The sequence below is a fragment of the Pseudopipra pipra genome, chromosome 2 (assembly GCF_036250125.1).
Source record: "Pseudopipra pipra isolate bDixPip1 chromosome 2, bDixPip1.hap1, whole genome shotgun sequence".
NCBI classification, from domain to species: domain Eukaryota; kingdom Metazoa; phylum Chordata; class Aves; order Passeriformes; family Pipridae; genus Pseudopipra; species Pseudopipra pipra.
The window spans coordinates 126,186-153,332 of NC_087550.1; the positions used below are offsets into that span (position 1 = coordinate 126,186).

A 27,147-nucleotide genomic window follows, 5' to 3' on the forward strand; every position below is an offset into this window, starting at 1 on the left:
CTCTGCGCGCGGCGCTGCCCCGGCGGCCAATCGGGAGCGGGGAGGGGCGGGACGCGTACCAGGCGCGGGGGAGCCGTCCCAGCCGGGCCCGCCCGCCCTTTGCAGCCCCGCCTGCCCTTCGCAGCCCCGCGGGCTCGGTGCCCCCGGGCCGCCCGCCCGCCCTTCCCGCCGCCGCCTCGCGGCTCCGCACCGTCAGTAACGCCGCCCGCGCGGGGCCCTGCGCGGCCCGCAGACTACGAGTCCCGTCAGGCCCCGCGGCCGGGCCGGGCTGGGGCCGGCGGGGAGCGGGAGGCGGGGCCGTGCGGTTCGGGCGGGAGATTCGGGCTCTGGGATCGGTGCGTTGAGGGGCCTGGGGGCGCTGGGCTGCGGGGGCACTGCCGCCGGGGGAGGGCGTGGAGGGGCTGCGGGGCACAGCCGGGGTTTGATGGGGCCAGGAGAGGGGTCGAGGTGGAGGACTGGGGGGCTACTGCGATGAATAGCTCTGGGGGCGTTGTTTGTGTGTCTGGGAACACGGGGGGGTGGAACTGGAGGGCTGAGGGGAGCTGTGGGAAAGCATTGGGGGGTACTGGAGCGACAGAATGGGGCTGGGGCTTGTGGGCTGGATGTGGGTGGCACCCGGGGATGGGGGGGTTGTGGGGTGAGCAGCGGACACAGGGGTGGCCGAACAGGGACGGGGGTTGTGAGCCAGATGTAGGGGTTACTGCTGTGGTGGGGCGGGTCTGGGGGGCACTGAGGCAGTGAGATGGGACTGGGGCACACTGGAACTGCTGAGGGCTGAGGCTGGGAGCTGCTGAATAGTGCCAGAGCTGAATAGTGCCAGAGCTGGGAGACACCCGAGCCCATCACAGACCTGTCTTCTTTCCCCACTAGGCACTGGAGGGATCTGAGGGGAATGTGTGTCCTAGCAGGACACTGACTCTAGAGGATCCCGAATGGCTCCAGTTAAAATCAGCTACGTGGTGTCCTTCTCCTCACAGGTACCTGGGGGTTTCCTCCAGGGGGGCTCATTCCCCCTGACCTGTTGGGTTCTCTGAAGAGGCAGGTGGGGGTGTGACAGGGTGCAGCACCAGCTTTCCTTGTTAGGCTGAAGGGCACTAAGTGGGGCTGAAGGGCAGGAATTTCAGGCAATTCTCAAAGCAGGGTGTTGTTCCTTGGGTTACCAGGGAATTCCCTGCTTCTCCCCTGGGCCCAGAGCGAGCTGGAGCCGGAGGGGAAGGCATTCAGGGAGGGAGCCACGTCATGTCCCTGCTTTGTGTGCAGGACCCCAAGTACCCAGCAGAGAACCTGCTGAGTGAGGGCAGCGTCCGGCCCTGGCTCGGCTGCCCCCAGGACCGCAGCGCACGGCTGAGCGTGGAGCTGCAGCTGGAAAGAGCCAGTCCCATCGGCTACGTGGACATTGGTACGTCCCCGTCCCCGTGCAGGAGGCAGGGCTGTGCCCCCGACGGGCTCAGCAGCTCTGAACCCCCCGTGCTTCCCACTGTTCCCCAGGGAACTACGGCTGCGCCTTCCTGCAGATCGAGGTGGGACGTTCCTCGTGGCCACGTGACCAGCCCTACCTCACCTTGGTGCCCACCGTCACGCTGATGACACCAGAAGACTCAAAGCTGGGCCGGAATCGCTGCGGGGTCCGGATGTTTAAGGAAGGTAAAGATCGATCCGGAGGAAAAAGGCACAGGGAAGAGCTATGGCCCTGGTGGTGGGCTGGCTGGGGGGGGCTGGCAAGGGGATGGGGGGCTGGTGGGGGGGGCAGAAGAGGAGAGGTAGACCAGGGGTCATGGTTGTCCTTGGGAGAGCCGTACCAGCTCTGCTCCCCTACCCCAGCCTTTCTCATGCCCGTAATCTCCCAGTTGTTGCTGTTTCCTGGGTGTGCCAGGACAGTGGTCCCTGCTGCGCCCCCTCCACCCCAGGTGCTCTCCCCCACAGCAGACTTCCCGGTGCCGGCGGTAGGGCAGCTCTGGGACCGCCTGCGGCTCACCTGCAGCCAGCCCTTCAGCCCGCACAGCCGCTTCGGGCTCTCCTTCATCCGCCTGCGCACGCCACAGGAGCAGGAGCCTGAGCCCCCCCGGCCACCCCTGGGCCCGGTAGGTGCCTCCCATGGGGAGGCTGTGGGGATGGGGCAGCTCCTCCACAGGTGCCACTCGTGCCCCATGGAGAGCACAGGAGAATGCTCGCTGGGCTGAACCAGGGGCTGTGCCAAGATAGTGGGCAGAAGGTTCCTGCTTGATTGCCTGGGGTGTCCCCTTGTCCCACAGGAGGATGCTGAGCCCTCAGACAGCCCCTGGTGCTCCAGCCCTGACTTCCACCAGACGTTTTTTCCCAAACCGCACTCGTAAGAAGCCTGGTCTGATCCATCCCCTCCTCTCCCTGTGCAGCGGGGCCTGGAGCCCCTCGAGGTGCCGCCTCGGAGCCCAGAGCCCTGGCTGGCCCCTCCTGCGAACCTGACCCTCCCTGTCCCCAGGAGACCCAGTGCAGAGGAGCAGCTGAGGAGCCGCCTGTGGCAGCTGGAAGGGGGTGCTGGGAGCCCGGCCTGCCTCAGCCGCCCGGCCCGGCTGGTGCTGTTGGCAGCGCGGAGTCGGGCACCGAGGCCGGGGGGGGACCCAGAGCTGCTGGCCGAGGACCTGGGACGTCCCATGGTGCCAGAGGGTGAGCCTGTAACAACTGTGTCCTGGGCTGCATCCCCAGCACTGTGGGCAGCAGGGTGCAAGGTGGGGGTTCTGCCCCTCTGCTCTACTCTGCCTCTGCAGTGCTGCCTCCAGCTCTGGGGCCCCCAACATCAGAAGGACATAGAGTTGCTGGAATGAGTCCAGAGGGGGCCACAGAGGTGTTCCATGGTCTGGAGCACATCTCTTATGGAGCCAGGCTGAGAGAGCTGGGGGTGTTCAACCTGGAGAAGAGATAGCTCTGAGAACTGAGAGGCCCTTCCAGGGCCTAAAGGGGCTCTAAATCGCTGGAGAGGGACTTGGGACAAGGGCCTAGAATGGTAGGAGAAGGGTGAATGCCTTTACACTGACAGAGGACACTGCTAGATTGGATATTGGGAGGAAATTCTTCCCTGTGAGGGTGGGGAGGCCCTGGCACAGGTTGCCCAGAGAAGCTGTGGACTCCCTGTCTCTGGAAGTGTCCAAGGCCAGGTTGGATGGGGCCTGGAGCAACCTGTTCTAGTGGAAGGTGTCCCTGCCCATGGCAGGGGGTTGGGACAATGTGAGCTTTAAGGTCTCTTCCAACCCAAACCATCCTGTGTCTCCATGGTTCCTGCCCACTTGCTGTTTCCCAGGCTCTGCACAGGACATCCCTGCAGCCTCCCCAAGCACCTGCAAGCAGCCAGACAGGTGCCGCGCTCCCAGCCCTGCTGGCAGGTAATCCCTCAGGTCACTGTTTTCCTCCTGCCCTCGCCCTGGTGATTTACCACTCCCAGTCCCAGCTCTGGGTCCAGCCCTTCACTCCTTTGGGCTGGCAGAACGTGGCACAAGGTGCCTTCAGGGTATGACCACTCTGCAGGGCTCCAGCTGCTGCCTCAAGGCCACCCATGGTCAGAGGAAGAGCCCAAACCCACGGCCACCGAGAGAGACGGGCCAGGAGGAGGGGCAGGGGACAGGCCAGCGGTGACAGGGAGACGGGCGTCTGCCCCATCTGCTCAGGTGGGTGCTTGGGAGGGGTGTCCTCTGGTGGCGAGGGGACACCAAGCAGCAAATGGGGACAGCAATGGCAGTTCCATAGCTGAGACACCTCCCTCCTGCTGGTGCCCGGGCACCAGCCTGGTGACACCACAGTGCATCCCAGTCTATCTCTGCCATAAGAACCCTCAGGGAGGGTGTCAGCCCAAACCCCGTGTCATCCCAACACCAGTGAGCCTCTGACAACCACATCACCTCTCCTTTCCACAGGCCGCTTCCTCCTGGATGTGCTCCCCACGCACGCCTCCCACTGCGGGGAAGAGCCCCCTGCAGCCTGGCCCTCCTTGTCCCCTGACACCTGGGTGTCCTGTCCCATTTGCCAGCTGCCTTTCAGCATGGCAGAGGTGGAGCAGCATGCCAGCACCTGTGGTGAGACGCTGTCCTCATCCCAGCACCTGCAGTAGGACAGCAGAGCTGGGGACAAACCCTGTGTCACCACCCCCCGGGGGCTGAAGCCACAGTGCTGGACCCAGCTGTGGTGCAAGGAGCGAGGGGCAGAGACGCAGCAGCCCCAGGACGTTTGTGGCAAGACTGGTGGGGTGGATGGAGAAGGTGTTTCCAGCCCCTTGGCCGGGTTTGGGGGGGGGTGGCTTAAGGGGCCTGAAACACTGTAATGGCAGGAGTTGCTGCTGGAGAAGAATAAATTAAAGGAAAGAAGGAGGGGAGAGAGAAATGCTCTGTGACTGCCCCGTGCCACAGCAGGTTCCCTGGGTGAGCATTCTGCCTTGGGGCACGCTGTGCAGCTGGTGGGGACAGTGAGGGGACAAGGAGGAGGTCACGCTTTTCCTCCCCTCAAGCCCCACCTGGAGTTCCAGCACCTGTGGCCCAAGGAAGGAGGAAGCCAGTACCCCTAAAGCAGGAGAAAAATACAATTTATTTACAAGTAGAAACATTTAAAAATGTTGCCTCGGCTTCCCTGGGAACTGCAGGAGGGCAGGGGCAGGTGGAGTCCCACACAGGGGGAGCAGGGGAGGCGGGGGGGGGGGGTCAAGGGATGCTATGTCTTACCTCTGTCACTGGGGCTGCAGGATATCCCTGAGGAGGGCTCAGACCCTCCAGCCCCAGCCTGGTGCCAGCCCCTGCACCCACGGGTGTTTCCAGCCCTCACTCCCTGTCATGCCCTTGCCTTGGGTCTCGGGAGGGTTTAGGGTGACAATGGGTGCAGGAAGGACACGGGGGCCCTGCCGTGCTCAGGGCAGCCCCGTGGTTGTCAGTGGGACGTGCAGGGCAGCGTCACACGGGTGGCCCCATCTGTTTCCCCTCGGTGCTGCTGGGCCCCGGGGATGTTCTCACAGCACTGGGGGGAAAGGGAGAGGCAAGGGGGTGCAGGTAGGGGGCCGGGGCAGAGCCTGCAACACAAGGACTGGGGAAACCTCAGAATTTTGTGTCCTTGAGCGATCGGCGACTGGCCTGGAAGGGAGAGAGCAGAGAGGGGACATTAGTGACAGTGAGTGTGGCCAGGGCCCTGGCAGCAGCCATGCCCACGTTGGGACCTGCTGCTGCCACGGCATGAGTCCAGGGCTGGGGGCACTGGGGGGAGCATGTGCTCAGAAGCCCACCTGGGGGTACAGGCAGTGCCTACCTTGCCCTTGGGGGACTTGGCGGTGGCGATGCGGGGCGAGCGGCGGGTGCTGCCGCTGGGGGTGTTCTTGGGAGTGCTCTTGCGGGCGGCTGCCCGGCGCAGCAGGCGGTTCCCCAGCTTCTTGGGGGTGGTGAGGATGCTGAACGCCATCGACTGGCGCCTCTGAGCCTGCAGGGGAGGGGGCAGGACCACCAGCTCAGCTCAGGACAAGACAGGGAGGTCCCTCCCGACCCCTCCTTTCCCCTCTGGAGCTCACCTGCTTGGCGGGGGTCGGCTGCTCGCTCTGCCGGCTGCCCTGGGAGCCACGCCGCTCACTGCGGTCCTGGGCGGTCTGGGGCCGGGGGAAGCAGCTGGTCGGCTTCTTGGACTAGAAAAGAAGGGACCAGCTGGGACTGTCATCCGGGGGTCACCCTGCTGGGGAGCTGGCAGCAATGAAGGAATCGAGGGGCTGCAGGGAGGGGACAGGAGCGAGGGCAGCAGCACCCAGGGAAGGCAGAAGGCTCAGCCTTTGAGGGGCCTTGGGAGCATGTGGAATACTGGACACAGCACTGGATGCTGGGAACACAGGGCACTGGAAGCCAGGATCATTGGGAACATTTGGAGCACTGGGAGCATCTGGGAATACTGAGAGCATTTGGAGCACTGGGCAACAGGAGCGGTAGGGGCACTGAGAGCACAGGAGCACTGGGGTGCCACCCCCAGAACTGCAACAGCCCCCTCAAAACCCGGAGAACACCTGCAGCTGTCCCGACCCCTGTGTCCCCTGTCCCCAGCAGGGTGCTGGGCTGGGCTCACCTGGGGGGTGTCGGGGCCCTGGTGGGTCTCATCTGAGAGGCGCTTCCTCTGCTGCCGGGTGGTGATGCCGGCCAAGGTGTGGCCCAGGGTGCTGCGCCGGGTGCCCACCCCGCTGCCGGTGGGGACGATCTGTGAGGGCTGCATGCTGGCGCGTCGCAACGTCTCCTTAGGGTCCCCCATCTTCACCTCCTCATCCGTGATGGTTCCCAAAGAAGTGGAGGGCTGGGGAGGGGGCACGGAGATGTTGTTGAGGGGCACTGCCCATCCCCAGACCCGCTCCCAAACCCCACTTCTGGGGAAGGGGCCACCCGCCCTCCGTGTGTCCCCCGTACCCTGCTCTCCAGGGGGTAGCAGGTCTTCAGGTGTGGGGGGCAGGCCTGGTTCCGCCGCTGCAGCTCTGCAATGCGGTTCCAGTCATCCGGCTGCTCCGGCTCGTCCTGGCACGTGCCCAGGTAGATGCTGTTCCGGCCTAAATGCAAAGCAGGGAAGGCTGAAAGGAGGGTCCCAGATAAGAAGTGACCCCCCCCAAGGCAGGTGGAACCCCACACCCAGCAGCCCAGGTGCCCACCCTGCCCACACACACCGAGGCTGGAGCTGCTGGTCCCCTGCAAGCGCAAGGATCTGCGAGTGACTGGCCGGTACCCGGGGAGGCCCAGCAGTGCTGAATTGCCAGGGGTTTCCTCCGGGGAGGAGGTTTCCAGCTTGACAAGAGTTTCCCGGGAGGGAAAGCTGGTGAGGGAGCGGGTGGAGGCAGCTGAGCGCAGCCGTCTCTTGGCAGGGGAAGCGCTCGGGGACTGAGCTGACGGGATGCTGTAGAAGGAGAGGTTGACGCAATCCAGTTCCTCGGACTTGGCCTGTTTCTGAGAGAGAGAAATCGAGAGATCAGGGAATCACAGATGGGTTTAGGCTGGAAGAAACCTTAAAACTCATCTGGTTCCAATGCCCTGCCATGGGCAGGGACACCTTCCACTAGAACAGGTTGCTCCAAGCCCCATCCTTGAACACTTCCAGGCATGGGGTAGCCACAGCTTCTCTGGACAACCTGTGCCAGGGCTCCTCAGCCTCACAGGGAAGAATTTCCTCCCAATATCCAATCTAGCAGTGTCCTCTGTCAGTGTGAAGGCATTCCCCCTTCTCCTGTCATTCTAGGCCTTTGTCCCAAGTTCCTCTCCAGCTCTTTAGAGCCCCTTTAGGCCCTGGAAGGGGCTCTCAGTTCTCCTAAGAGCCATCTCTTCTCCAGGTTGAACACCCCCAGCTCTTTCAGCCTGTCTCCATAGCAGAAGTGTTCCAGCCCTCTCAGCATCTCCACAACCTCCTCTAGACCCACTTCAACAGCTCCACATCCTCCTCATGTTGGGACCCCAGAGCTGAAGGCAGCACTACAGGTGGGGTCTCACCAGAGCCGAGCAGAGGGGCAGAATCCCCACCTTATGCTGCTGGGAATCAGCCCAGGACAAGGTTGGATTTTAGGCTGGCAGTGCACGTTGTCAGGCCACATCCAGCTATTCACTCCCCAGCAGCCCAAGTCCCCCTGCAGCGCTGCTCCCCCTCCCTCATTCCCCAGCCCGTGAGGGCCCCCCTGCTCACGTTTGTCATGGTGATGTTGATGGTGGTGCGGCGCCGGGCCGAGCGGGTCTTGCACCCGGATTCGAGCGAGAGGCTGCCCAAGGAATCGGTGCTGCTCTCCAGCTTGGACCGCGTCCCGCTGGGGATGGGGGTAAAGTAGAGGCTCTCCAGGGACTCCACCTCCCGAGGCAGCCGCCGGGACACCAGCGACTCTTCCCTGTCCAGTGGCACTGCCGAGGCCTCCGAGCTGCTAGCCTGCCTGCAGAGACGAGGGGTGAGCGTGGCACCCACAGGCTCACCCAACCCCTGCGGAACAGCGAGCAAGAGGACAGCGGGTTTTTGGGGTGCTGGCAGCCAGATGGGCTGGTACCTGGTAGAGTTGAGCGGCTGTGCCTCATCGAGGCTGTCAGTGCTCTGGTCCAAGTTCTGGTGGCAAGTCTCCTGGTCCTTTAGTGAGGTGCTCTTCACCTGGAACTTCCTGAGCTCCTGTAGCTGCCGTTCAGCAATCTCCACCTGGGTGTGAAGCAGAGAGGGATGGATGGACCCTCCAAGTGAGGTGGCAGAGGAGGAGGGTGAAGCCCCACTGCCCCGTGCCTACCTGAGCCTCCAGGCTGCGGACCTGGCTGGTAAGGTTCCTGCAGCTCAGCTCCGACTCCTTGGCCTGCAGGATGCTCTGCTGCAGCTCCTTGGCCAGCCTGTCTGACTCGCTCCGGAGCTCCGTGTTCTCCTTCTGCAGCCGCTCCATGGCCTTCAGCTTCTCTGCCAGGTCCTGGTTCTGCTGCTTCTTGGCGTCGTAGTAAGTTTTTGCCTTCTCCATCTAGGATGTGAATGAGAGGAATCCTGTCAAGCTTCCCAGCAGTGCCAGGGACAGCGGGGCCATGCCAGCCCCCGGCATACCTGCCCTTTGTAGTGCTCAGCCGCCTGCTCCTTCTGGGCGAGCTGCCCCTGCAGCTCTGCAACCTTCTCCTGCTGGCGGGTGGCCACTGCCTGCAGCTCCTCTTCCAGCGCCTGCAGGCAGGGAAGAGACTGGATCAGAGGCTCTCCACACCCTGGGTGAGCCCCCTGGGCAGCACCAACAGCTCCAGGGCTGCCCAAGAGCTCAGCCCCCAGGTTTTTGGTCCCTCTTTACCTTAACTCTCTGCTGCTGGGTCAAGGTGGCCTTCTCGTGCTGAGTCAGCTTTTTATTCAGCTCCTCCACCTGGAAGAACATGGCCTGGTCAGACCAGCTCCAGGCACTAAACTCCAACAGCCCTCCCACGGAGGAACACATCCCTCCTCTCCAGCCAGCTCCAGGGCAGGACAAGGAGGTTTCCTGCCCCAGGGGGATTGTTCAGCAGCACCCACCACCAAGAAGATCCCAGGACATTACAAAGTGACAGCCACCCCACGTTAGTCCTTACAGGGAGGAGGCTGGCACTGCCCAAGTGTAAGGAGCAGCCACGTGCTGGAAGCAAAGCCTCTTTCAGTACCCAGCAGCCATCTCCGCTGCCAACTATTTGCTGTCAGGTGCCAAACCTCAAGCCACGCAGTTCAAGGGAAGCCCATGCCCAGTCTGGGGAAGAATTATCCCACCTCCAAGGATTCGAGAGGGGAGAGCTGGCAGCTGTGGGATGTGACACCATGGACGTGCCAAGGGCCAAAGGACCGGGTCTGGGCCTCTGGCCACAGCAGGAGCCCCCCATGGCATGGATGGGAGGCTTGTAAATCTTCTACCTGGGCACCTGCAACCTGGAGTCCCACAGGTTATCCAGCACTCCTAGCACAGGTACATGGTTGGTGTGAGTTCTGGCCTGGACATGCTCTCCCTGCTCCAGGGGGTGCTTGGGGAGCCCAAAGCCCTCTGGTTACAGTTACAAGGCCTATGCAGAGTTCCTGGGCAACTCAGGCTGGGACTAGACAGGGAAACGGGGCTTTTCCAGCATTATTTCTCAAGTGTTAACTCCCACCATGTCCAAGATCAATGCTACTGGAATGCCTCCTATCTCTGGACCACGCTGTCTGGCAGCACAGCTGTTCCTATCACCTGGGCAAGAAGCTGAACCTCAGTTAAAGAGAGGGGCGAAAAAAGGGACATGTAGAAGGAATGGGGTTTTGCAGCTGCCTCCAAATCCTCTCTGTCTGAGGACAAGGCATCACAGGAGTGATGGTCCTGCGCTGAGGAGCCCTGGATGCCCCTGGCAGGCACTCACTGCCTGTGCTGCCGTGGGGCGCATGAGAAGCCATGCCAAGTCGTGGGCACCACTGTGAGCGGGCAGGTGGCAGGTTGGGACCCCAGTTCCTACTTCCCAGGGGTGTAGGTGCCCAGAGACCTGAAGCCAACTGGCCCACGGCTGGGTCCCCACTGCAAACGGTTCAGGAGAGGAGAGGGTGGCTCCAGTGGGAAGCGGCAGCAAGGAAGGCTGTGCACTGTCACCGTTTGAGCAGCCAGCACCTGGCATGCGTTACCTGCTTAGCCTGGTCTTTCCGAAATACCTCCAGCTGTTCCACCTGAGGGCACAAAAGGCAGAGGTGAGCATATGGCTGGCACACGCCAGGCTGCTTTTCATAGAATCATGGAATCGTTCAGGTTGGAAAAGCCCTCTGAGACAATCGAGTCCAACCACTCCCCCGGCACTGCCACGGCCACCACCAAACTGTGCCCCTAAGTGCCACATTCATAACATTTGTTCTATCCCTCCAGGTGTGGGGACTCCCCCACTGCCCTGGGCAGCCTGTGCTAGAGCTGGATAACCCTTTCAGAGAAGGAATTTTTCCTAATATCCAACTTGAACCTTCCCTGATGCAACTTGAGACCATTTCCTCTTGTCCTGTCACTTGTTATCTGGGAGCAGAGCCCAACCCCACCTGGCTCCACCCTCCTTTCAGGGACTTGTAGAGAGTGAGAAGGTCCTTCCTGAGCCTACTTTTCTCCAGGCTGAGCCCTCCCAGCTCCCTCAGCCACTCCTCATCATCTTGTGCTCCAGACTCTTCCATAGCTCCACTGCCCTTCTCTGGAAACACTCCAGCACCTCAATGTGACAGTCCCTTTCACACCTGGGAGCTCGTCCCAGCCCCCCAGTCCCCAAACTGATCAGGCCATGGATTCAGGGGTGTGCAGAAGACCAAACACACCCCTTTTGCAGGAGGATTCCCTTGCCCACAACCCACCTGCTGGGGGCAGAACCCCTACCTGAGCTGTCAATCTGTGCCTCTCCTCCAGCAGCTTCTTCCTCTCCTCCAGCAGCTTCTTCCTCTCCTCCAGCGCTGCAGCTTTGCTGCTCTCATACTCCTTACTCATCTTCTCCAGCTTCTGTGCCGCCTCCTCGGCCTCCTTCCTGCTGACGGCCACCAGCTCCTCGGACGCCGCCCGCAGCCGCTCCAGCTCCTGCACGTGCCGCTCCCTGGCCTGGCCCAGTTCTGCCTCAAGCTGCTGCCGCCCCTGGCTCCGGCTCTCGCTCAGCCCCTGGTTCTCCTCGGCCAGACGAGCGTTGGCCTGTTGCAGCCCCGCCAGCTGTGCCGCCGCCTTCGCCGCCTCGGCCCGCAGCTGCTGGATGGCCCGGTCCTGCTCCGCCGACCGCTCCCGCAGCGACAGCGCCTCGGCCGCCTCCTGCTTGGCCTGGGCCAGCTCAGCTTGCAGCGCACCCGTGGCTTTCATCCTCTGCTCCAGGTCCTGGCGGTGCTGGCTTTCCAGGGAGGCACGCTCGGCCTGGAGCTGCTGGCAAAGGTGCTTCAGTGCCGGCAGCTCCCCAGCGAGTGCCTGGGCGCTGTCGAGCTCCTGCTGCAGGGCGGCCAGGAGCTGCTCCTTCTGCTGGCACTTGTCCTGGCAGACCTTCGCCTCCTGCCGCAGCTCATCCTCCCGCTCGCTCTGGCAGTGGCGGTCCCTCTTCAGGGCCTCGATGGTCATTCGCTGCTTCTCCATCTCCTCCTGGCAACGCTGCACCTCCACCTTCATCAGCGAGCACCTCTCGGCCGCGCGGGAGGCAGCCGTGGCCATCTCCGTCTGCAGCACCCGCAGCCTCTCCTCCAGCTTCTTGCTCTTCTCTGACTCAGCCAGGATCAGCCGCTTCAGCTCCTTGCTCTCCCCCTCCTTCTCCGTCACCTGCCGATGGAGAATGGAGACCTCGTGCTCCAGGCTGCCGATCAGGCTGTTCTTCCTCTCCATCTCCTGGACGCACTGGGACACTTGCTCCTTCCAGCTCTCCTTTTCCTGCACGGCGGAGCGGAGGGACACCAGCTCCTTCTCTGCGCTCCGCAGCCGCTCCATGGTGCCTTCCAGCTCCTTGGATTTGAGCTTCTCCTGGGAGAGCTGCTGGGAGACCCCCTCCAGCGCCTCAGCAGCTCTACGGGCATCCGCCTCCAGCCCAGCCACGCGCTGGGCCGCAGTTTGCTCTGCCACGGCCATCTTCTCCTGCAGGGAGGAGACCTCAGCCCTCAGCTTCTGCTCCTCGCTCTCCTTCTCCTTCACCCACGCCTGGGTGCTGGACAGGTCAGCCTGGAGGGCAGCCACCCGCTCCTGTTGCTCTGCAGCCAGGCGCTCTGCCTGGGCCTCCAGCGCAGCCACCTTCTCCTGCTCGGCCTGCAGCTGCTGGCAGACCTGGCCATGCTCCCGGCTCAGCGCCCGGACCTCCTCCTCCAGCCGCACGCGCTCTCTGTCCTCCCCTCGGGCAGCAGGAGAGGCTCCCATCGGCTTCTCCCGGCTCTCCTCCAGCACCTGGTGCGCAGCCAGCTCCTCGCCCCGCTCCTGCGGAGCCTGCTCCCGGCTCTGCACCAGCTGCTGTCTCTCCGCCTCCAGCTCAGCGATCCTGGCCAGGTTGCCCTCCAAGCAGTCAGCTGCCCGCCTCTTCTCATCCTCCAGGATGCCCTCGGTGTTCCGCAGGGATTCCTCCAGGAAGAGCAGCTGCTCCTGCAGACGGCTGTTTTCCCGGGCCAGCTTCTCCCTCTCAGCCAGCCTCTGCTGGCTCTCCTTTAGCCGAACCTCCAGCTCCCGCACCTGGACTTTCAGTGCCTCTGCTGCCACTCCCTGCTGCTGCTGAGCACTCAGCTCCAGGACCTGGGCTTCCAGCTTGCTGACCTTGTGGCTCAGCGCAGCCTTCTCCTCGGCCAAGGCGGCCTGGCTGGCACCTGTGGCCTGCAGCTGGCTGCTCAGGGATGCGTTGGCCTCCCGCAGCTGCTGCAGCTGCTGCAGGGCAGAGTCCCTCTCCTGCAGGGTCTGCTCGTGCTGGACACTGAGGGCAGCCAGCTGCCCGGCCTGCCCCTCAGCATCCCGTGCCTTCAGGTCCTGCTCCAGCCTCTCTTGGGCCCGGTGGCTCTCAGAGAGGGAGCTCTGGAGGCTGGTGACAAGGCTGCTCAGCTGCTGCTTCTCCTCCTCGAAGCGGCCACGTTCGGACTGCAGGGCTGCCTCCCGCAGCTGCTTCTCCTCCTCCAGCCGCAGGACCGTGGCCTGGAGCTCTGCTCCTTTGGTAGTGAGGCTGGACACCTCCTGCTTCAGCTCCTCCAGCTGGCAGAGAGAAGAGGGGGAGGACAAAACATGCACACCCCCCCCCCAAGGTGTTACTCAAGCTGCAGCCAACGTGCTCACCAGAGAGCCACGTGCTGCATCCCAGTGGGAGCTGCCCAATGTGTGTCTTCCAGCATCCCCAGTACACCCCAGCACACCTTGCTTTCCCCTTAGCCTCGTGCCACTATGCTCCCTGGAACCAAACACCTTTTCTCACCGTGCAGGACCCACTCCATTCACAACAAAGCCATGCTATGGGAGGCTGGGAGAGCCAGCAGGTTCCTTGGAGCAGATTCAGCCCAAAAGGGGCTCTCCCAGAGTGCTCAGCCCCACAACCCCCACCAGCAGGAGAGGGCAGCCGGCTCTGCCTCACATGGCTTTGCCATGCATCCCCAGCATCCCCTGCTCTCTCCAGCTGGAGGAGCTTTCCATTCAAGCCCTCACTGCCAAGAGCCCCAGTGTACCTTCAGAATGTCCCCCATGACTTCTCCCTTCTCCTGGCTGCTGCACTCCTCCAGCTTGGCCAGCTGGTCTTCCAGCAGAGAAATCTTTCCCTGGAGAATCTCGATTTTCTCTTCCGAAGATTTCTGGGGACAGAGACATGGGACTGAGCACAGTGGAGGCAGGAGGAACAGGGAAAAGCTTCCCACAGGAGCTGGCAGTTGCACAGCTCCTCCCCATGTCCTGGCATGGATGGGTAAGAGGCTCCCAGCCACTCCACCCTGCCTGCAGTTGGCACATGTCCCCCAGCCAAGGTGGGCAATGTGGGGCTGCAAGGGGGCACCCACCACTCCCAGGGTCCCTTCACCTTGTCCTGCAGGGCAGCACGCAGCTCGTTCTCCAGCTGTCCCTGCTTTTCCTGAGACTGTGCCAGGGCAGCGTTGTGCTCCTCCGAGAGCTCGTTCAGGGCTTCCTGCAGCTGGACCATGTGGCTGGCAATCTCCCGCAGCTGCCAAGCAAAATCCCCCCGGTCCAGAGGAGGGTCAGAGCGTGCCCTCGCTGCCCTGCCCACTCCCCACTCCCGAGAGCTGCAGCACACACGGGCACCTCAGGTCCCGGGTGCTCGCCACATGCAGCAACCTCCACCCAGTCCCCACTCCCCCACCACAGTTCTCCTTCAAATCAGGATCTGGAGCCCAAAGCAGGCTCGGTCACTGGGTCAAAAGTCACGTAAGCCAGTGGCAGAACCATCAACATCCCAGCGTCTGGCACTGCCACCAAATCCTCCCCCCGGGTCCAGCCCCAACCGACTGGGCTGTGGGGACACGGGGAGGACACAGTGCCCCATACCTTGAAGGACAGATCGCCGTTCTCCTCAGAAAGCTGGTTGATCTTCCGGTCCATCTGGGCCTTTTCAGTCTTCAGGTCCTGGCACTGCCTGAAGGCCTCGTGCAGGCGCCCCACCAGGCTGTGGGAAAGGAGGTGGTTAAAGGAGGGGGTGAGCTCCCGAGGCAGGCGAGGGCATCACCAGGGATCGGTGCTGCTGGACATTGCCAAGGAAACTAAAGGTTCGAAGGAATCTCTATGCCCTGCTGTGACTCTACCAATCAACCCAGCTTTAAAAGTGAATCCCAACGCCTGGCAAAGCAAAGATAAGCGATGTTTGTGCTTTGCAGAAGCCCAGCCACTCCAAACTGAGGGCAGAGGCAGCTGTGGGACTCCAGTCACCTCCCTGCAAAGCGAAATAAGTGAGGAAAGAACAAAAAGACATGGCACTTGCAGCACAGGTTGGGCGTCCTTCCTGAGTAAACACAGTGCTGCACAGGGACAGAGCAAAAACCAGGATGCAGTGGGGCACGTGATTTCAAGGATGTGAAAGCCCAGTTTATAGGATAAAACTGAAGGGCTGAGGAAGGGGCTGGGATCAGGAGTTCCAGGGTCATGCTGAAAGCTTTCAGTGACGCAGAGCTTATCCCAGGGCAGGCAAGACCCACATGGGCAGCACAGCCTTTTCCCACAGCAGGGACAGCTGTTCCCGTGCAGGGTTTGTTAAGAGTGGGCTGTCAGAACAGACTGCGTGGCTTGGGACTGGCTCCCTGCCCACTGTGATAAAAATGGGCTGCAGGCCGTGTCTGCCCCGAGGGCGAGGCACAGCATGACAGCAGCACAGCTGTGCCCTGGGCTGATCCCCAGAAGAGTGGGCAGCAGGGCAAGGGGGGGATTCTGCCCCTGTGGCACTGGCACAGCGTGTCCAGAGAAGCTGTGGCTGCCTCATCCCTAGAAGTGTTCAAGGCCAGGTTGGATGAGGCTTGGAGCAACCTGGTCTAGTGGAAGGTGTCCCTGCCCGTGGCAGGGGGTGCAACTGAATGAGCTTTAATGTCCCTTCCAACCCAAAACCTTTTTTGATTCTGTGCCTGCTGCCTTCTCCCAGGGTGCAGGAGGGAGGAACAAGAAGAAGGTTTGCCTTCTCCCATTTCATGCACTGCTAAGGAAGAGACAGACAGCATGGAGTCTGGGGACGGGGGAGTAAAAAGGTGCAGCCTAGCAGGAGGGAGCAGACGTTCCTGGAGGATTACCTCTCGTTCTTCTCCCTGAGCTCCTCCATCTCTTTGGGCTCCAGCTGGTCTGCAGCTTGCTTCTCGTTGAGCTTCGCCAAGCGATCAATCCGCTGCTGCATCATGGTGATCTGAGCCTCTGAGGAACCAGGGGGAGAAAAGGTGTTACTGACCACCCAAACCCCCCCAACAGCATTTCTGCACAGAAACCCTTTGCAGCAGGAGACAAAAGAGCCAGGCCACCAGGGCTGCTGCTGAGCACAGGTGTTGCTTCAGGCATGGCTTTTGTTGCCCAGGATACATAAAGGAACACAAAAGAGAAGGAGGAACCCGGAGTCTCACCTGGGGCCTGGCAGGATGGACCACACACGAGCAGAATTATGGTGGGGTCAGAACAGAAAGTAAGAGAAACAAGGGGAGGGCTCAGTCCCACAAACCCCTCCCTGCACCACAGGACATCCCACTGGAACTGACCTTTCTCCATGAGGAGCTTGCGATTCTCCGCCAGCTCCACCTCCAGCCCGTCCCGGTTCTCCCTCTCAAAAGCCAGCTGCTTCTTCAGCCGTCGCAGCTGGAACTGGGGGGTCTGCATGATGTCCCCCATGGGCGAAGATGGAGGGCTGGGCAGCATGCTGCAGAGAGGCACACCACACAGCTCGGGCACCCAGAGCAGGGCACGGGCCCTCCCCGCGCAGCCAGACCTGCTCTGGTTCCCCCCTCTCAGGGGCAGGTTCACAGCAACGACTTTGATGCCACCTGAGCAGAAAGGCCACACTCCTCCTCCTGACTGCACTAATGCCAACCTCCGAGTGCTGGGCAAAAACCACCACCAGCATGCCCAAGTGGCCAAAAAGGCCCAGGGCCTCTTGGCTTCTGTCACCCACAGTGTGACCCAGCAGTGTCAGGGCAGTGACCACCCTCCTGTGCTGGGCACTGGTGAGGCACCTTGAACCCTGGGTTCAGATCTGGGCCCCTCTTGACAAGAAAGACACTGAGGTACTGAGTGTCCAGGGAAGGACAACAGAGCTGGGGAAGGGTCTGGAGCACCAGGAGTGGCTGAGGGAGCTGGGGGAGCTCAGCCTGGAGAAAAGGAGGCTCAGGGGGGACCTTCTGGCTCTGCAACCCCCTGACAGGAGGGGGGAGCCGGTGGCGGGCTCTGCTCCCAGGGAACAAGGGACAGGAGGAGAGGAAACAGCCTCAAGTTGCATCACGGGAAGTTTAGGTTGGATACAGTGAAAATTTCTTCCCTGAAAGGGTTGTCCAGCCCTGGCACAGCTGCCCAGGGCAGTGTGGGAGTCCCCATCCCTGAAGGGATATAACAGAGGTGTGGATGTGGCACTTGGGGCATGGTTTGGTGGTGGTCTTGGCAGTGCCAGGGTAACAGCTGGACTCGATTGTCTCAGAGGGCTTTTCCAACCTTAATGATCCTGTGATTCTAAAAGGAGCTAATTAGAATCTGAGCTCACCCCTGTCATCCATCCATCCATCCCTCCATCCCCACATCATGCCTGAGCACTGTCCAGCAGGACACCACCACGGCAGAACGGGATATTCTGTGGAGTCAACGTGCAGCCCAACTACACCTTTGGCTCCCAGAAACTGCCCCATCCATTCCCCACCCCTCTCCTCGCTCCCCCTGGCAGCCAGGAGGTGGGGGACGTACTTGTTGGTGCTGGGGAAGGAGGCAATCTTCTGCAGCTCCAGGAAACGCACCTCCCGCTTGTGGGGGAGGGAATGTGGTGGGGAATGCTCCTCCATGCTGCTGCTGGACGTGCCAGACGAGGATGGCGCTGCTGGAAATAAAAAGGGGGAAGCAGGCCGTGATCTCCAATACCTGAGGGGCTGAGCAGCTGAAATCCCAGGGGCACAGAAAACAAAAATTCCAACAGGGATGGAGCAGTCCAGCTGAGGAAGCCACAAACCTTCCCTAAGTCCCCATCCCACCCGCTCCACAGGCTGTGGGCACACCACCCACTTCGCCCCTCCAGGGAAAGGCTGCGGTACTGCTGAGCAGGAAGAGCCCAGCAGGTCTAAGGCAGCCCTACTGTTAAAGAAGAGTTCACAGGGGGCCGTGCCGTACGCGAGGGGTTCTGGGTGGTGCTGCTCCCTTTATGGCTGGGCAGCTACAGCAGCACAAACGGGGCGAAAACTGCAGTGTTTTTATGCTCTAGAAAAGCGTGATCCCGGACAGCTGGGTGCTGCCGGTGTGGGAGCTGTACAGGAATATGCAGGTAGGGCAACTGCAATATCTGAAAGGTTATGGCCTGGTTCTGTCCCACTCCCACTTGGACATCACCACAGCAGACACCTGCTGCTCGTAAGATGCCGGTGTGCCAGGTGCCAGTGAGGAGAAAAACACACAATGCCCACCCTGCCTGCACGAGGCTCGGCCTGTGCATGCCACAGCAGGGGCAGCCAGGGCCCAGCACTCACCTTTCGTCAGCAGAAATGGCTCTAGGTTCTCATTCAGGCTCTCCTCATTATCCAGCACAAATTTGAGGATTGATGCCAGCTCAACCTGTGTCAGAGGAGCCATGGGGTCAGCAGCTCTGCTGCAGCTCACAGGCAGCAACCACAGCAGACTTGGGGCAGCAGGCAGCTCCCTTGCCTACCCATGCTGGTGCCCACACTTGCTGCCACAAGCCTTTGACAGACCAAAAACACCGGTGAGCACTGCAGTACCCACCCCACACTGTCTTTTAAGGGGACCCAGAATAGGAGGGCAGGTCTCAGAGCACCCCCTGAAAGCCACCGCTGCTCCTGCTGCACCCCAAGGGAGGGAACCCCAGAGGGATTACCTGGGTCTTGTAGTCAAACTCATTCCAGTCACCAGGGCTCTTGCAGCTCATAGAGGTGTGATACAGGAGCAGCACAGCCACCTGAGCAAGGCAGGTAAAGTGTCATTGACCCCACGCCAGTCATCAGCACGTTGGTGCCAGCCAGGACTAAAGCATGCCACACAGTTACCTTGGCCAGAGCCAGCTCCTCTCCATCCACCAGCTTCTGTGCAGAGACCAGGTTCTCTGCAGCCAATTTGTGCCTGCAGTGCTCTGCAACAAGAAGCAGGATTCCCAGTCACGCAGGAGCTGCTGAGCACGCTGCCTGCCCGTGGCACGGGGCCATCCCCCGAGGTGACACTCAGGGGCAGGGGGGCACTGTGATGCATCCCCAAGCACAAGGGGCCAAGGGCAGGCTGGGCTCTGGAGCTGAGGACCTCAGTGCTCAGCCTTGGCCGTTAACGCTGACTGGCTTTCATTACCCTCCCTGGAACTCCACTCTAAATCTCAGCCCCCCCACCTTGGCATCTCTCCCCCACCACCAGCACAGACTCCCACCTCTGGAGGGTGGGGTACAAGGTGGGTTGTGGTGTCTCCCCTCCAGAAAAGGCTGAGCAAAAGCGTGAGGTACTTTCAATTTCCCCTCCCAGGATTCCTGCTCGGGTAAAGGTTTTCCAGTGGGATTTGAACAGCTCGAGGCCAGGTACACAGGTAAGAAAACTGCCCCAAAGCAGCATCTCCTGAGCACCCACTGGCACCCTGCCCTTCACACCCAGGACCTCCTTTGCACTGAACCCAGGCTCTGCCAAGGATTGCCATCTGGAATTTTCCCATCAGGAAGCCTTCCTTCCCACAGGCTGCTGCGGGAAAGCTGCTGGCATCTCACAAAGCTGCTGGTGCAGCAGCAGGGGGTCACTTTGCGGAGGGGGAAGCTGCAGACAGCAGACCAGACCCCTGCGGGGGTCGGGGGCACCAAGCAGGGGCAATCGCTTTCCCCCATCGCCAGCGGAGGCTCTTACTCTGCAGGAAGCCACGGATGAAAGAGATCCTCTCCGGCAGCGGCTGCTCCAGCACGGACTCTCCCTCCTTGCTCCTGTGGCTGGAAGAGCGCAGGGGTTGCGTTAGTTCTCTCCCAAGGGATTAAACCGAGGGTGAGTTTTGTGCAATGGGGTTAGAGCGCGGGGCTGGCTGGGGCGCCGCCGTGCCCTCCGCCCCCGCGCCGGGGCTGCCGCGCTCGGAGCCCTGACTAACAGAGCGAGCCCTGACAAACATGGCTGCGCTGGGTGAGCAGCCGGGGCCGGGCAGTCGGGCCCCCCCGCACCAGCCGGGCCCCCCCGCGCCGCTTCCTCCTCTGCCTGCCAGCCCCGGCATCCGGCGCCGCACAGGGAGCGGGGCAGCCCCGCCAGCCGGGGTCGGGGGCACGCGTGGGGCCGCTCGCTGGGTTTTGGGGAGGCTGAAGCTTCCTCCTGCTCTTATTTGAGACTCCGCTCTTCCTCAGCAGCTGCCAGCTCACAGAATATTGGAAGGGACCCACGAGGATCATCGAATCCAACTCCAGTTCAGAAACACGGTGCCCAGAACTCACACTAGCCAGGCCTGACCAGCACTGCTTTGGTACTGTCAGTTACCCCCAGGGTGCCAAAAACGGGGGCCTGGCCCAGGGGAGGGGCTGCCACAAGGATTTGCTCCTCCTGACAGATTTCCCAGCCCATCCCCTGGTGCCACCGGGAGCTCGAGCTGCCGTGGTGGCTGCCCCGCTGCCACCCCACTTATCAAGCTATGGCCAGGCCTGTTTAACAAGCACACGCCACGGGCAATTCTGGCTAATCCGAATTCAAGCACAGACCCAGGAGATTAACCATGTCCGACTAAATATATCCACGGTGGAGGCAGCTCCTTCCTCCCCACCCACCACAGGCAGATCCCTGCTCCAAGCAGGCTCTCCTTACCCCGTGCAGGAGGTAATTATAGCAGACAGGCTCCCGACAAGCCTCCCACCGGAAGGGTTTGAAAGAAATGCATGGCAGCCTCACACCCTCTCACTTTGCTTCACCAGCTCCTTAACCACCAGGCTCAGTCCCACCTCTGATGCCCATTATGGCCTGAAGGTTTTAGTTGCCCTTGCTCCCAGGCAACGAACGCAATTCCTGAGGGAGGCATTCCTCCCATCCCTTCTGGGCAACTCAGGTCCCAGGACAGAGCAAACAGGCTCCACCCTGCCTGCACTGTACTCAGCAGCAGCCTGACATCCACAGAAGAGAGGAGCACTTCGTGGGGCAGGAACTGTCATTCTATATGCTGCTTTCCAGATACAAGAATTCCTCAGAATCCCGAGGCTGCTGCCCAGGAAAACTTGCTGAGCTGTTCCCTCACCCGAGTAGCATCAACGGAAATGAATAATTTCCCTGTGCCACTGGCAGCTCTTTTCTTCAGCGCCAGCAGCGAGCCCAGATGTCAGTGCCAGATGTGATAACAAGTCTCAAGTGACAGGAACTCTGACCCAGATCCTCCCTGGGCAGCTCTGTGGGGCCCGACAGCTCTGCCCAGGCAGATCCCGGTTGTGCAGTGGCACAGAGGAGACAGATCCCAGCATCAGATATGCCAGAGGAGAAATAAATGCCCCAGGACCCCTACTCCCACCCTGCCCAAGGAGAGACCCCCTCAGCTCCTGAAGGCCGAGGCCATGGCTCCAGGAGACAGCCCAGCACCACCTGGGTAGTTTGGCACAGCTCCCTGTACTCACATTTTGTGGATAATCCTGATGAAGACACTACAGTCCCGGAGCTGGGACAGATCATTGAGGGGATCAGGACAAACCTTTGTGCTGTTCACCTGGAAACGGGGGTGAGATGGTCAGAAGGCAGAAGCCAACACCACACCATGCTGTGCCACCTACCACCTCCCAGTCCTGGCAGGGGACAGCAACAGGTCTGGGTGTGAGAGCAAACCCAGCCCTTCCAACCACTCCTGCCCTGCCCAGGAGCAGATGAACATGATCCCCGTGGCTCCACAGCAGGGCAGGCCAGCACGGGACTCATTTAGCACACTGCTGGAGCACCTCTGCTGTGGAGACAGGCTGAGAGGGCTGGGGGTATTCAGCCTGGAGAAGAGAAGGCTATGGGGAGACCTTAGAGCCCCTTCCAGTGCCCAAAGGGGCTCCAAGAGAGCTGTAGAGGGACTTTGGACAAAGGCCAGTCGTGACAGCACAAGGGGGAATGGCTTCCCACTGCCAGAGGGCAGGGTTAGATAGGATATTGGGAAGGAATTCTTCCTTGTTAGGGTGGTGAGGCCCTGCCACAGGTTGCTCAGAGAAGCTGTGGCTGCCCCATGCCTGGAAGTGTCCAAGGCCATGGTGGATGGGACTTGGAGCAATCTGGTCTAGTTGAAGGTGTCCCTGTGCATGGCAGGCGGTTGGAACAAGATGGTCTTTAAGATCCTTTCCAACCCAAACCATTTTGTGATTCTTTGCTAGGTCACAACACTGCTTTGCAAGGCAGATCCAACAACCCCTCTGCAGTCCAGCTGCTGCCTGCTCCAGGCTCAGCTCCAGCTCCCAGGCAGTTTCCGTGACCAGACCAAGCCATTCCGGCATTTCTGGTTACCCAACAGGAAGGGAGAGCAAGGCTTCTCCTGCAAACACCCACCTGCCCAGCTGCCCCAGCCACAATCCCTGTGACCAGCCCCAGAGGAGCCACCACTGAAACACGTCCCACCTACGGAGCAGGCTGTGGCAGAGGAGAGGGAGGCTTACCCAAGCAAGGAGAGCCGCGGCTCTCGCGTTGTGAAGAGACATCTTGGCCAGCCTGCCAGGTCACTGCCCAGACCTAAAAACACCAGCAAAGGGGGGTGGGGAAAAAAGAAACGTAAAACATAGCAATTACATTACTATGTGACCTGCACCCAGCACCAGGCATTCGTGTCCGTCACGGGAGGATGTGCCGCTGAGCCTGGCCGGCTGTGGGGGAGCTCCCTCCTGCTTTCCACAGGCAGAGCAGGGAGCAGCACTGCCCAGAGCAGCCAGGTCCACTCCTACAGGTCAGTATCCTGACAAGGGGGCAGTGGAAAATCGCTGCTTGGGCTCCTTGTCCTCCAGCCATGCCTCCTTCCCTCTCCATCACCCCCTAATGCTGCTAACATTTCTTTTAAGAGAAATTTAAAGTCCTAGTGAGCTCCTGGCACAGGGCCTGGCAGCTTGGCGGCACTTGCTGCCCCCCAGGGACAGTGTCCTCCCTGCTGCTGGTCACAGCTGAGCACCAGCATCTCTGCTGGCACCACCAGCATCCCAGGAAAACTCATCTCCCTCCAGAAAACACAAGCAGCAGCTTTTAGAGGATGACGGTGTGGTCCAAAGCACCAAAATCTGGCCCTGTCCACCAGGAGGGGACTGAGCTCCCACTGTGCCACTGCCCACACCTGCTCTGGCTTCCTCCCAGCTGCGTGGCCACCCAAACCCCAGTGGGCCGGGAACAGGGGCTCTCTTGCCCCAACTGCCACCACTCCAGCTGCTGGGATCTTCAAAGGGCACCAGGCTGCCCTCTGCCCCCCGGCCAGGACACAGCCACCGGGGCTGGAAGCTACTGGCAAAGGTCACCTGGCCCCAAATAAGCCCAGCAAAGCAGTGGCCAAGCCGTTGGAGCACTGCCAGCTCCCCTGCTCACTGCTGCCACTGAAACGAAAACAACCTGCTGAGAGCACGGGGAGCTTCCCGGGCATCGCTGCACTGGTGGGAGCAGGGACAAGCTGCCCCACCGTCCCCGGGATACAGGATCACTGCCAGGTCCCCTTCACAGCGACCTTTGCCTCTGCACTGCCGTCCCCGGCGCCACCCCGGTAATCTTCCTGGGAAGGGAACTGCTGGGAGCCAAAAAAATCACCCAGATGGGGAGGGGGGGCTCCTTGCCCTGTATTGCACCTGGACACCCACACTGTGATGGACCTGGATCTGCCGCCACTCCCGGGAGTGCCCAGCACAGCACGGCCACCAGCCATGGTGGCTCTGGGTGCCACGGAGCTCCCACTGCCATCAGCCCAACTGGGAAGCATGGGATCATCGGCAGGACAGGTCCTCCCTCCGGTCGGGCTAAAACACGGCTCCTTGCCCCCTGGCTGGGCCCCATGGTACCTACTGTCCCTCCATCCGGGGGCACGGCCAGGACCGCTCCCCAAAAATCCACCCGAAGGCAAAGCGGGCAAAGCACACGTGCAGCCCTGGACGCAGCCTCCCACCGGAGAGGGCCGCGCTCTGCCAGCGCCGAGCGGGGTTTTACTGGGGCCACTCCGCACACACCCCGGTGCCTGGCGTGAGATCAGGGCGGGCAGGGCTGCCTGCTGGCTCGCCACCGGTGGCACCGGCGACAACGCCATGACCCCGAGTGAGGACGTGCCACTCGTGACGGCGGGCGGGCAGCGGCGCCGTGAGCGCCTCGAGGAGGGCTCGGCGGGGCGGCGGGAGGGCCGAGCGGCGGCACTGGCGGCGTTATTGTCCTCCGCCGCCCCGGTCACAGCGCCGCGTTACGCAAGCCCGGCCCCGCGGCCCCGCCGCGCCAACCCGGCCGGGGGGACGCGCGGGCGGCCCCCGCCTGCCCCGGGCCGGGGCTGCGGCTGCGGGGAGCGCACGGCGGCTCTCCCGGGCGGGCCGAGGAGCCCCCGCGCGGGGCCGGGCCCAGGGCGGGCGCGGGAGGCGGCGGGCGGGGGGGGGGGGGGGGGGGGGGAAGCGGCCGCTCCCGCTCCCGCACGTCGGCGGCCCCGACCCGGCCCCGGGACCCGCACCCCGGGACCCGGCGGGGCGCCGGGCGGGAGCCGCGCGGTGCGGAGAGGCGGCGGAGCTGGGAGACGGCGAGCCGAGCTGCGCCTCCCCCGCGCCTCCCTCCCCCTCCTCCTCCTCGCCAGCCCCGTGGAAAACAAACAAGGAAGAGGGATAAAGTCTTTGTTGGGGCCTTACCGGGGGCGCGCGGCCGCCGTCGGCGCGCTGGGGTTAATCCGCCATGAGCGCTGGCAGCCGGGGAGGGCCGCGGAGCCAGCGGCCACGCACAAAAGAAAAGTTGTTGGGCTTCTCTCCGGCGGGGCTGGCAGGCGGCGGTTCCCCTTCCTGGCCCGGGGCCACCCCACGTCACCGCGCCGGGGCCGCGCTCGTTAAAGGCGCACGGCACACAAAGCTCCGGCGCCGCGGGAGCGGACACGGGCAGCGGGAACCGACCGCCCCCGGCCATGGGTGCACTCACTGCCGGGCCCTGGCTGACAGAGAGCCGGAGGGGCCGGCGCAGACCCGCTCCGGGCCCCAGAGCAGCTCGCAGAAAGCCCGGGCCTCGGCAGGGAATGGCCCCTGGCGCTACGTCTCCCGCTAACCTGGCTGGAGTCACATCCCAGCTGGCCCCTGAAAAATTGCCCCCGATACGCACACGCCCCGCGACCGCGGATTCCACGGGAACCGGACCCGCCGGGTCCCCAGCTGGAGCTGGCGGGGGCCGACGCTCACCCCTCGCTGCCGATCCGGAGACCCTCGGGAGCCATCCCCACAGCCCCCCCGGGCTACCTGAGGAAGCTCGGGCTGCAGGATGGGGCTGCCCCGAGCACGGCACAGGAAGGGCACAAGGAGAAGGTTCTTTCAAACCGGCGCTGGGGGCAGCAGAGGAACCCGCGGGGGACGCGGCCGCCGAATGCCAAGAGCTCTTTGCCAAGAGCCGGGAAACGAAAACACACGAGCCTGAGCCCCCGCGCTCCGTCCGGGTCCCCCCTTCCTTAGAGAGGGGGACCCCGCTGAGCTCGGCCGGAGGCGGAGGCTGTGCCGCAGGCGGGGTCCCGAGCCTTGCACAGCCTCCCCTGCGGCCCCGAGCCCCGGAACCACCGGCGACCGCCCCCTCCCCGCCGTGACCTCAGCACCCCCCGTACCGTGGCCGTGGCCGCCGCCAGGGCCGGGGCCGTGTCCGTGTCCGGGGCCGCCGGGGTCAGGATGGGGGTCGGAGCCGGGGCCGGGATGGGAGTCGGGGCCGGGATGGGAGTCGCGGCCGGGCCGGGATGGGGTCGCGGCCGGGCCGGGATGGGGTCGCGGCCGGGCCGGGATGGGGTCGCGGCCGGGCCGGGATGGGATGGGGTCGGTGCCGGGCCGGGATGGGGTCGCGGCCGGGCCGGGATGGGGTCGGGGCCGGGCCGGGATGGGATGGGGTCGCGGCCGGGCCGGGATGGGGTCGGTGCCGCCGCCCCGTCCGAACGGCAGCGCTCCCCCCGCCGCTCCCCATTGGCCGCCGCCGGACGGGGCGCGTCACGTGCGCGGGCGGCCCGCGAACCGAGGGGTCCGGGGGGGGGACCGGGACACACGTGGGGCTGCGGGAAAGGGCTCCGGGGGCCACGGGACACGCGTAGGGGCGTGGGGAAGAGGCTCCCGTGAGGGTACGGTGACACACTTAGGGCCGTGGGTCTCAGGCCCCCACTCCAAAGGGGGGCACACGAGGGGCCCTGGGGTGCCCATGGAGGGGAGTGTGTGGGGCCACAGACAGAGCAAGGAAGCCCACGGTGCATCAGGGGACACGTGGGGGACTCTGGAGATGTGTCACATGCAGGCACCCCACTCTGCTCCACAGTGCCAGCTGGGCAGGGGTCCTCAGCAGCCCCCAACCGTGCCCTAACCCACTAATGGGACCTTACCTTGCTTGGGGGGGGGTCCTGGGCTTGTCCCCGTGCTCACAGCTCTACGTCATCTTGCAGAGGCCCAGAAAAGTTGACTTTAGTCACAGTGTGGATTGTGGTGGTGCCTCCACACCACAACCCAGGCCACACTATGATCTGAGCAATGCTAGTTAAGCCTCAGCCTTAATAAACAGCACCTGGGCTAAGCCTCGCTTCAGTTTATCAGAAACAGCCTGTTCCCAGGATCTAACAGGTGTCTAACAAGCATCTGTTTGTTAACAGCCTCAGAAACTTACTTTTCTTCCTGGAGTAACAACCCGAGTGGAGTAGTATTTTTGTTACTGAACCTTCAAAGTTACCAACTCAAATTGTGGCCAGGATAGAAAATTATGACGACTAAAGCCCACTCTTTAACAACCCTATAAACAGGGGTCCAAAGTGAGACCCACTGAGCTCTTGATCCCCAGAAGGGGCTAACACGTCTCAAACACTGATAACCAGATGGCTGTGGAGCCAACAAGGGACTGTTGGTAATAACAAGACAAGAATTGTTGGTAATAACCAAGGATATTAATACGCCATAAGATGTGGCTGGAGAAGGGGCCAGGTGGAGACAGGGCAGCACTTTTCTGGGACAAACATCCTTGTTGTAGCTCCTGGAGATAAGTACAACACACTACAGCACAAGCACAGGAGTGAGGCCAAGAAGTGGGAATGGACTATACAAAAGGGATTAGGACCACCAAAACCCTCCAACCCACTTCCAGAAAGGCCTAAAAGAACAGACTGTGCATGATAACTAATTTGCATAGAAAGCCAGAAAACCATCTTTAGGGCGGGGAAACCTGTCCACAAAAAAGTACCCCCCAATTTCCATGCCAAATGTGTCATTTACTAATAAAACTTTCTGATTGTTTGCAGACCCTCTGACTTTTGTTGTTCCTTTTGACCAAGAGCCTTTAAAAACCTTTGGTGCTTCCTTCCCCTTAAGGGTGGGTCATCACACATCCTCTACCCAGGGGCATCCTCTTGGCCCCAGGGGTCGTGATGGTGACAAGGGATAGTGGGATGTGTGTCCCCTCCCCACCACAGCACAGCTCCCCCTGGGCTCTCCCACCACATCCATGCCATGGCCAGCAGAGAACAGCAGAGACAGGCA

At 62.1% G+C, this 27,147-nt stretch overlaps 2 protein-coding genes across 7 annotated transcripts; one reads left to right on the top strand and one right to left on the bottom strand.

The window, feature by feature from the left end:
* The first annotated feature begins 86 nt into the window (after window positions 1-86).
* Window positions 87-4,399, top strand: XNDC1N (XRCC1 N-terminal domain containing 1, N-terminal like). 3 transcript variants are annotated; one of them, XM_064642358.1, is made up of 10 exons: window positions 199-335; window positions 871-977; window positions 1,261-1,399; window positions 1,489-1,644; window positions 1,924-2,081; window positions 2,253-2,329; window positions 2,459-2,643; window positions 3,275-3,356; window positions 3,499-3,638; window positions 3,885-4,399. In XM_064642358.1, exons 2-10 carry the CDS (start codon window positions 933-935, stop codon window positions 4,076-4,078), a joined length of 1,176 nt encoding a protein of 391 aa, XP_064498428.1. In that variant the 5' UTR covers window positions 199-335; window positions 871-932; the 3' UTR covers window positions 4,079-4,399. The 3 variants fall into 3 exon arrangements, with proteins under 3 accessions (XP_064498415.1, XP_064498428.1, XP_064498420.1); XM_064642345.1 differs by lacking the exons at window positions 199-335; window positions 2,253-2,329 and adding an exon at window positions 87-191 and having other exon boundaries at window positions 2,373-2,643; XM_064642350.1 differs by lacking the exon at window positions 2,253-2,329 and having other exon boundaries at window positions 1,927-2,081; window positions 2,373-2,643.
* Window positions 4,400-4,529: 130 nt separating this feature from the next.
* NUMA1 (nuclear mitotic apparatus protein 1) lies at window positions 4,530-25,288 on the bottom strand. Of its 4 annotated transcripts, none has more exons than XM_064642331.1 (26): window positions 25,254-25,288; window positions 22,117-22,189; window positions 21,109-21,197; window positions 19,385-19,464; window positions 18,556-18,638; window positions 18,387-18,467; window positions 18,022-18,106; window positions 17,252-17,381; window positions 16,063-16,220; window positions 15,610-15,727; window positions 14,384-14,501; window positions 13,902-14,042; window positions 13,558-13,680; window positions 10,787-13,093; window positions 10,063-10,104; window positions 8,747-8,815; window positions 8,515-8,625; window positions 8,216-8,434; window positions 7,988-8,130; window positions 7,639-7,876; window positions 6,635-6,911; window positions 6,384-6,520; window positions 6,052-6,273; window positions 5,513-5,623; window positions 5,257-5,424; window positions 4,530-5,084 (listed from the first exon to the last, which is right to left on the bottom strand). In XM_064642331.1, the coding sequence occupies exons 2-26, from the start codon at window positions 22,156-22,158 to the stop codon at window positions 5,049-5,051; spliced, it is 5,328 nt and encodes a 1,775-aa protein (XP_064498401.1). In that variant the 5' UTR covers window positions 22,159-22,189; window positions 25,254-25,288; the 3' UTR covers window positions 4,530-5,048. The 4 variants fall into 4 exon arrangements, with proteins under 4 accessions (XP_064498401.1, XP_064498395.1, XP_064498407.1 ...); XM_064642325.1 differs by lacking the exon at window positions 25,254-25,288 and adding an exon at window positions 24,841-25,003; XM_064642337.1 differs by lacking the exon at window positions 25,254-25,288 and adding an exon at window positions 24,307-24,468 and having other exon boundaries at window positions 17,252-17,378.
* Window positions 25,289-27,147: the final 1,859 nt, after the last annotated feature.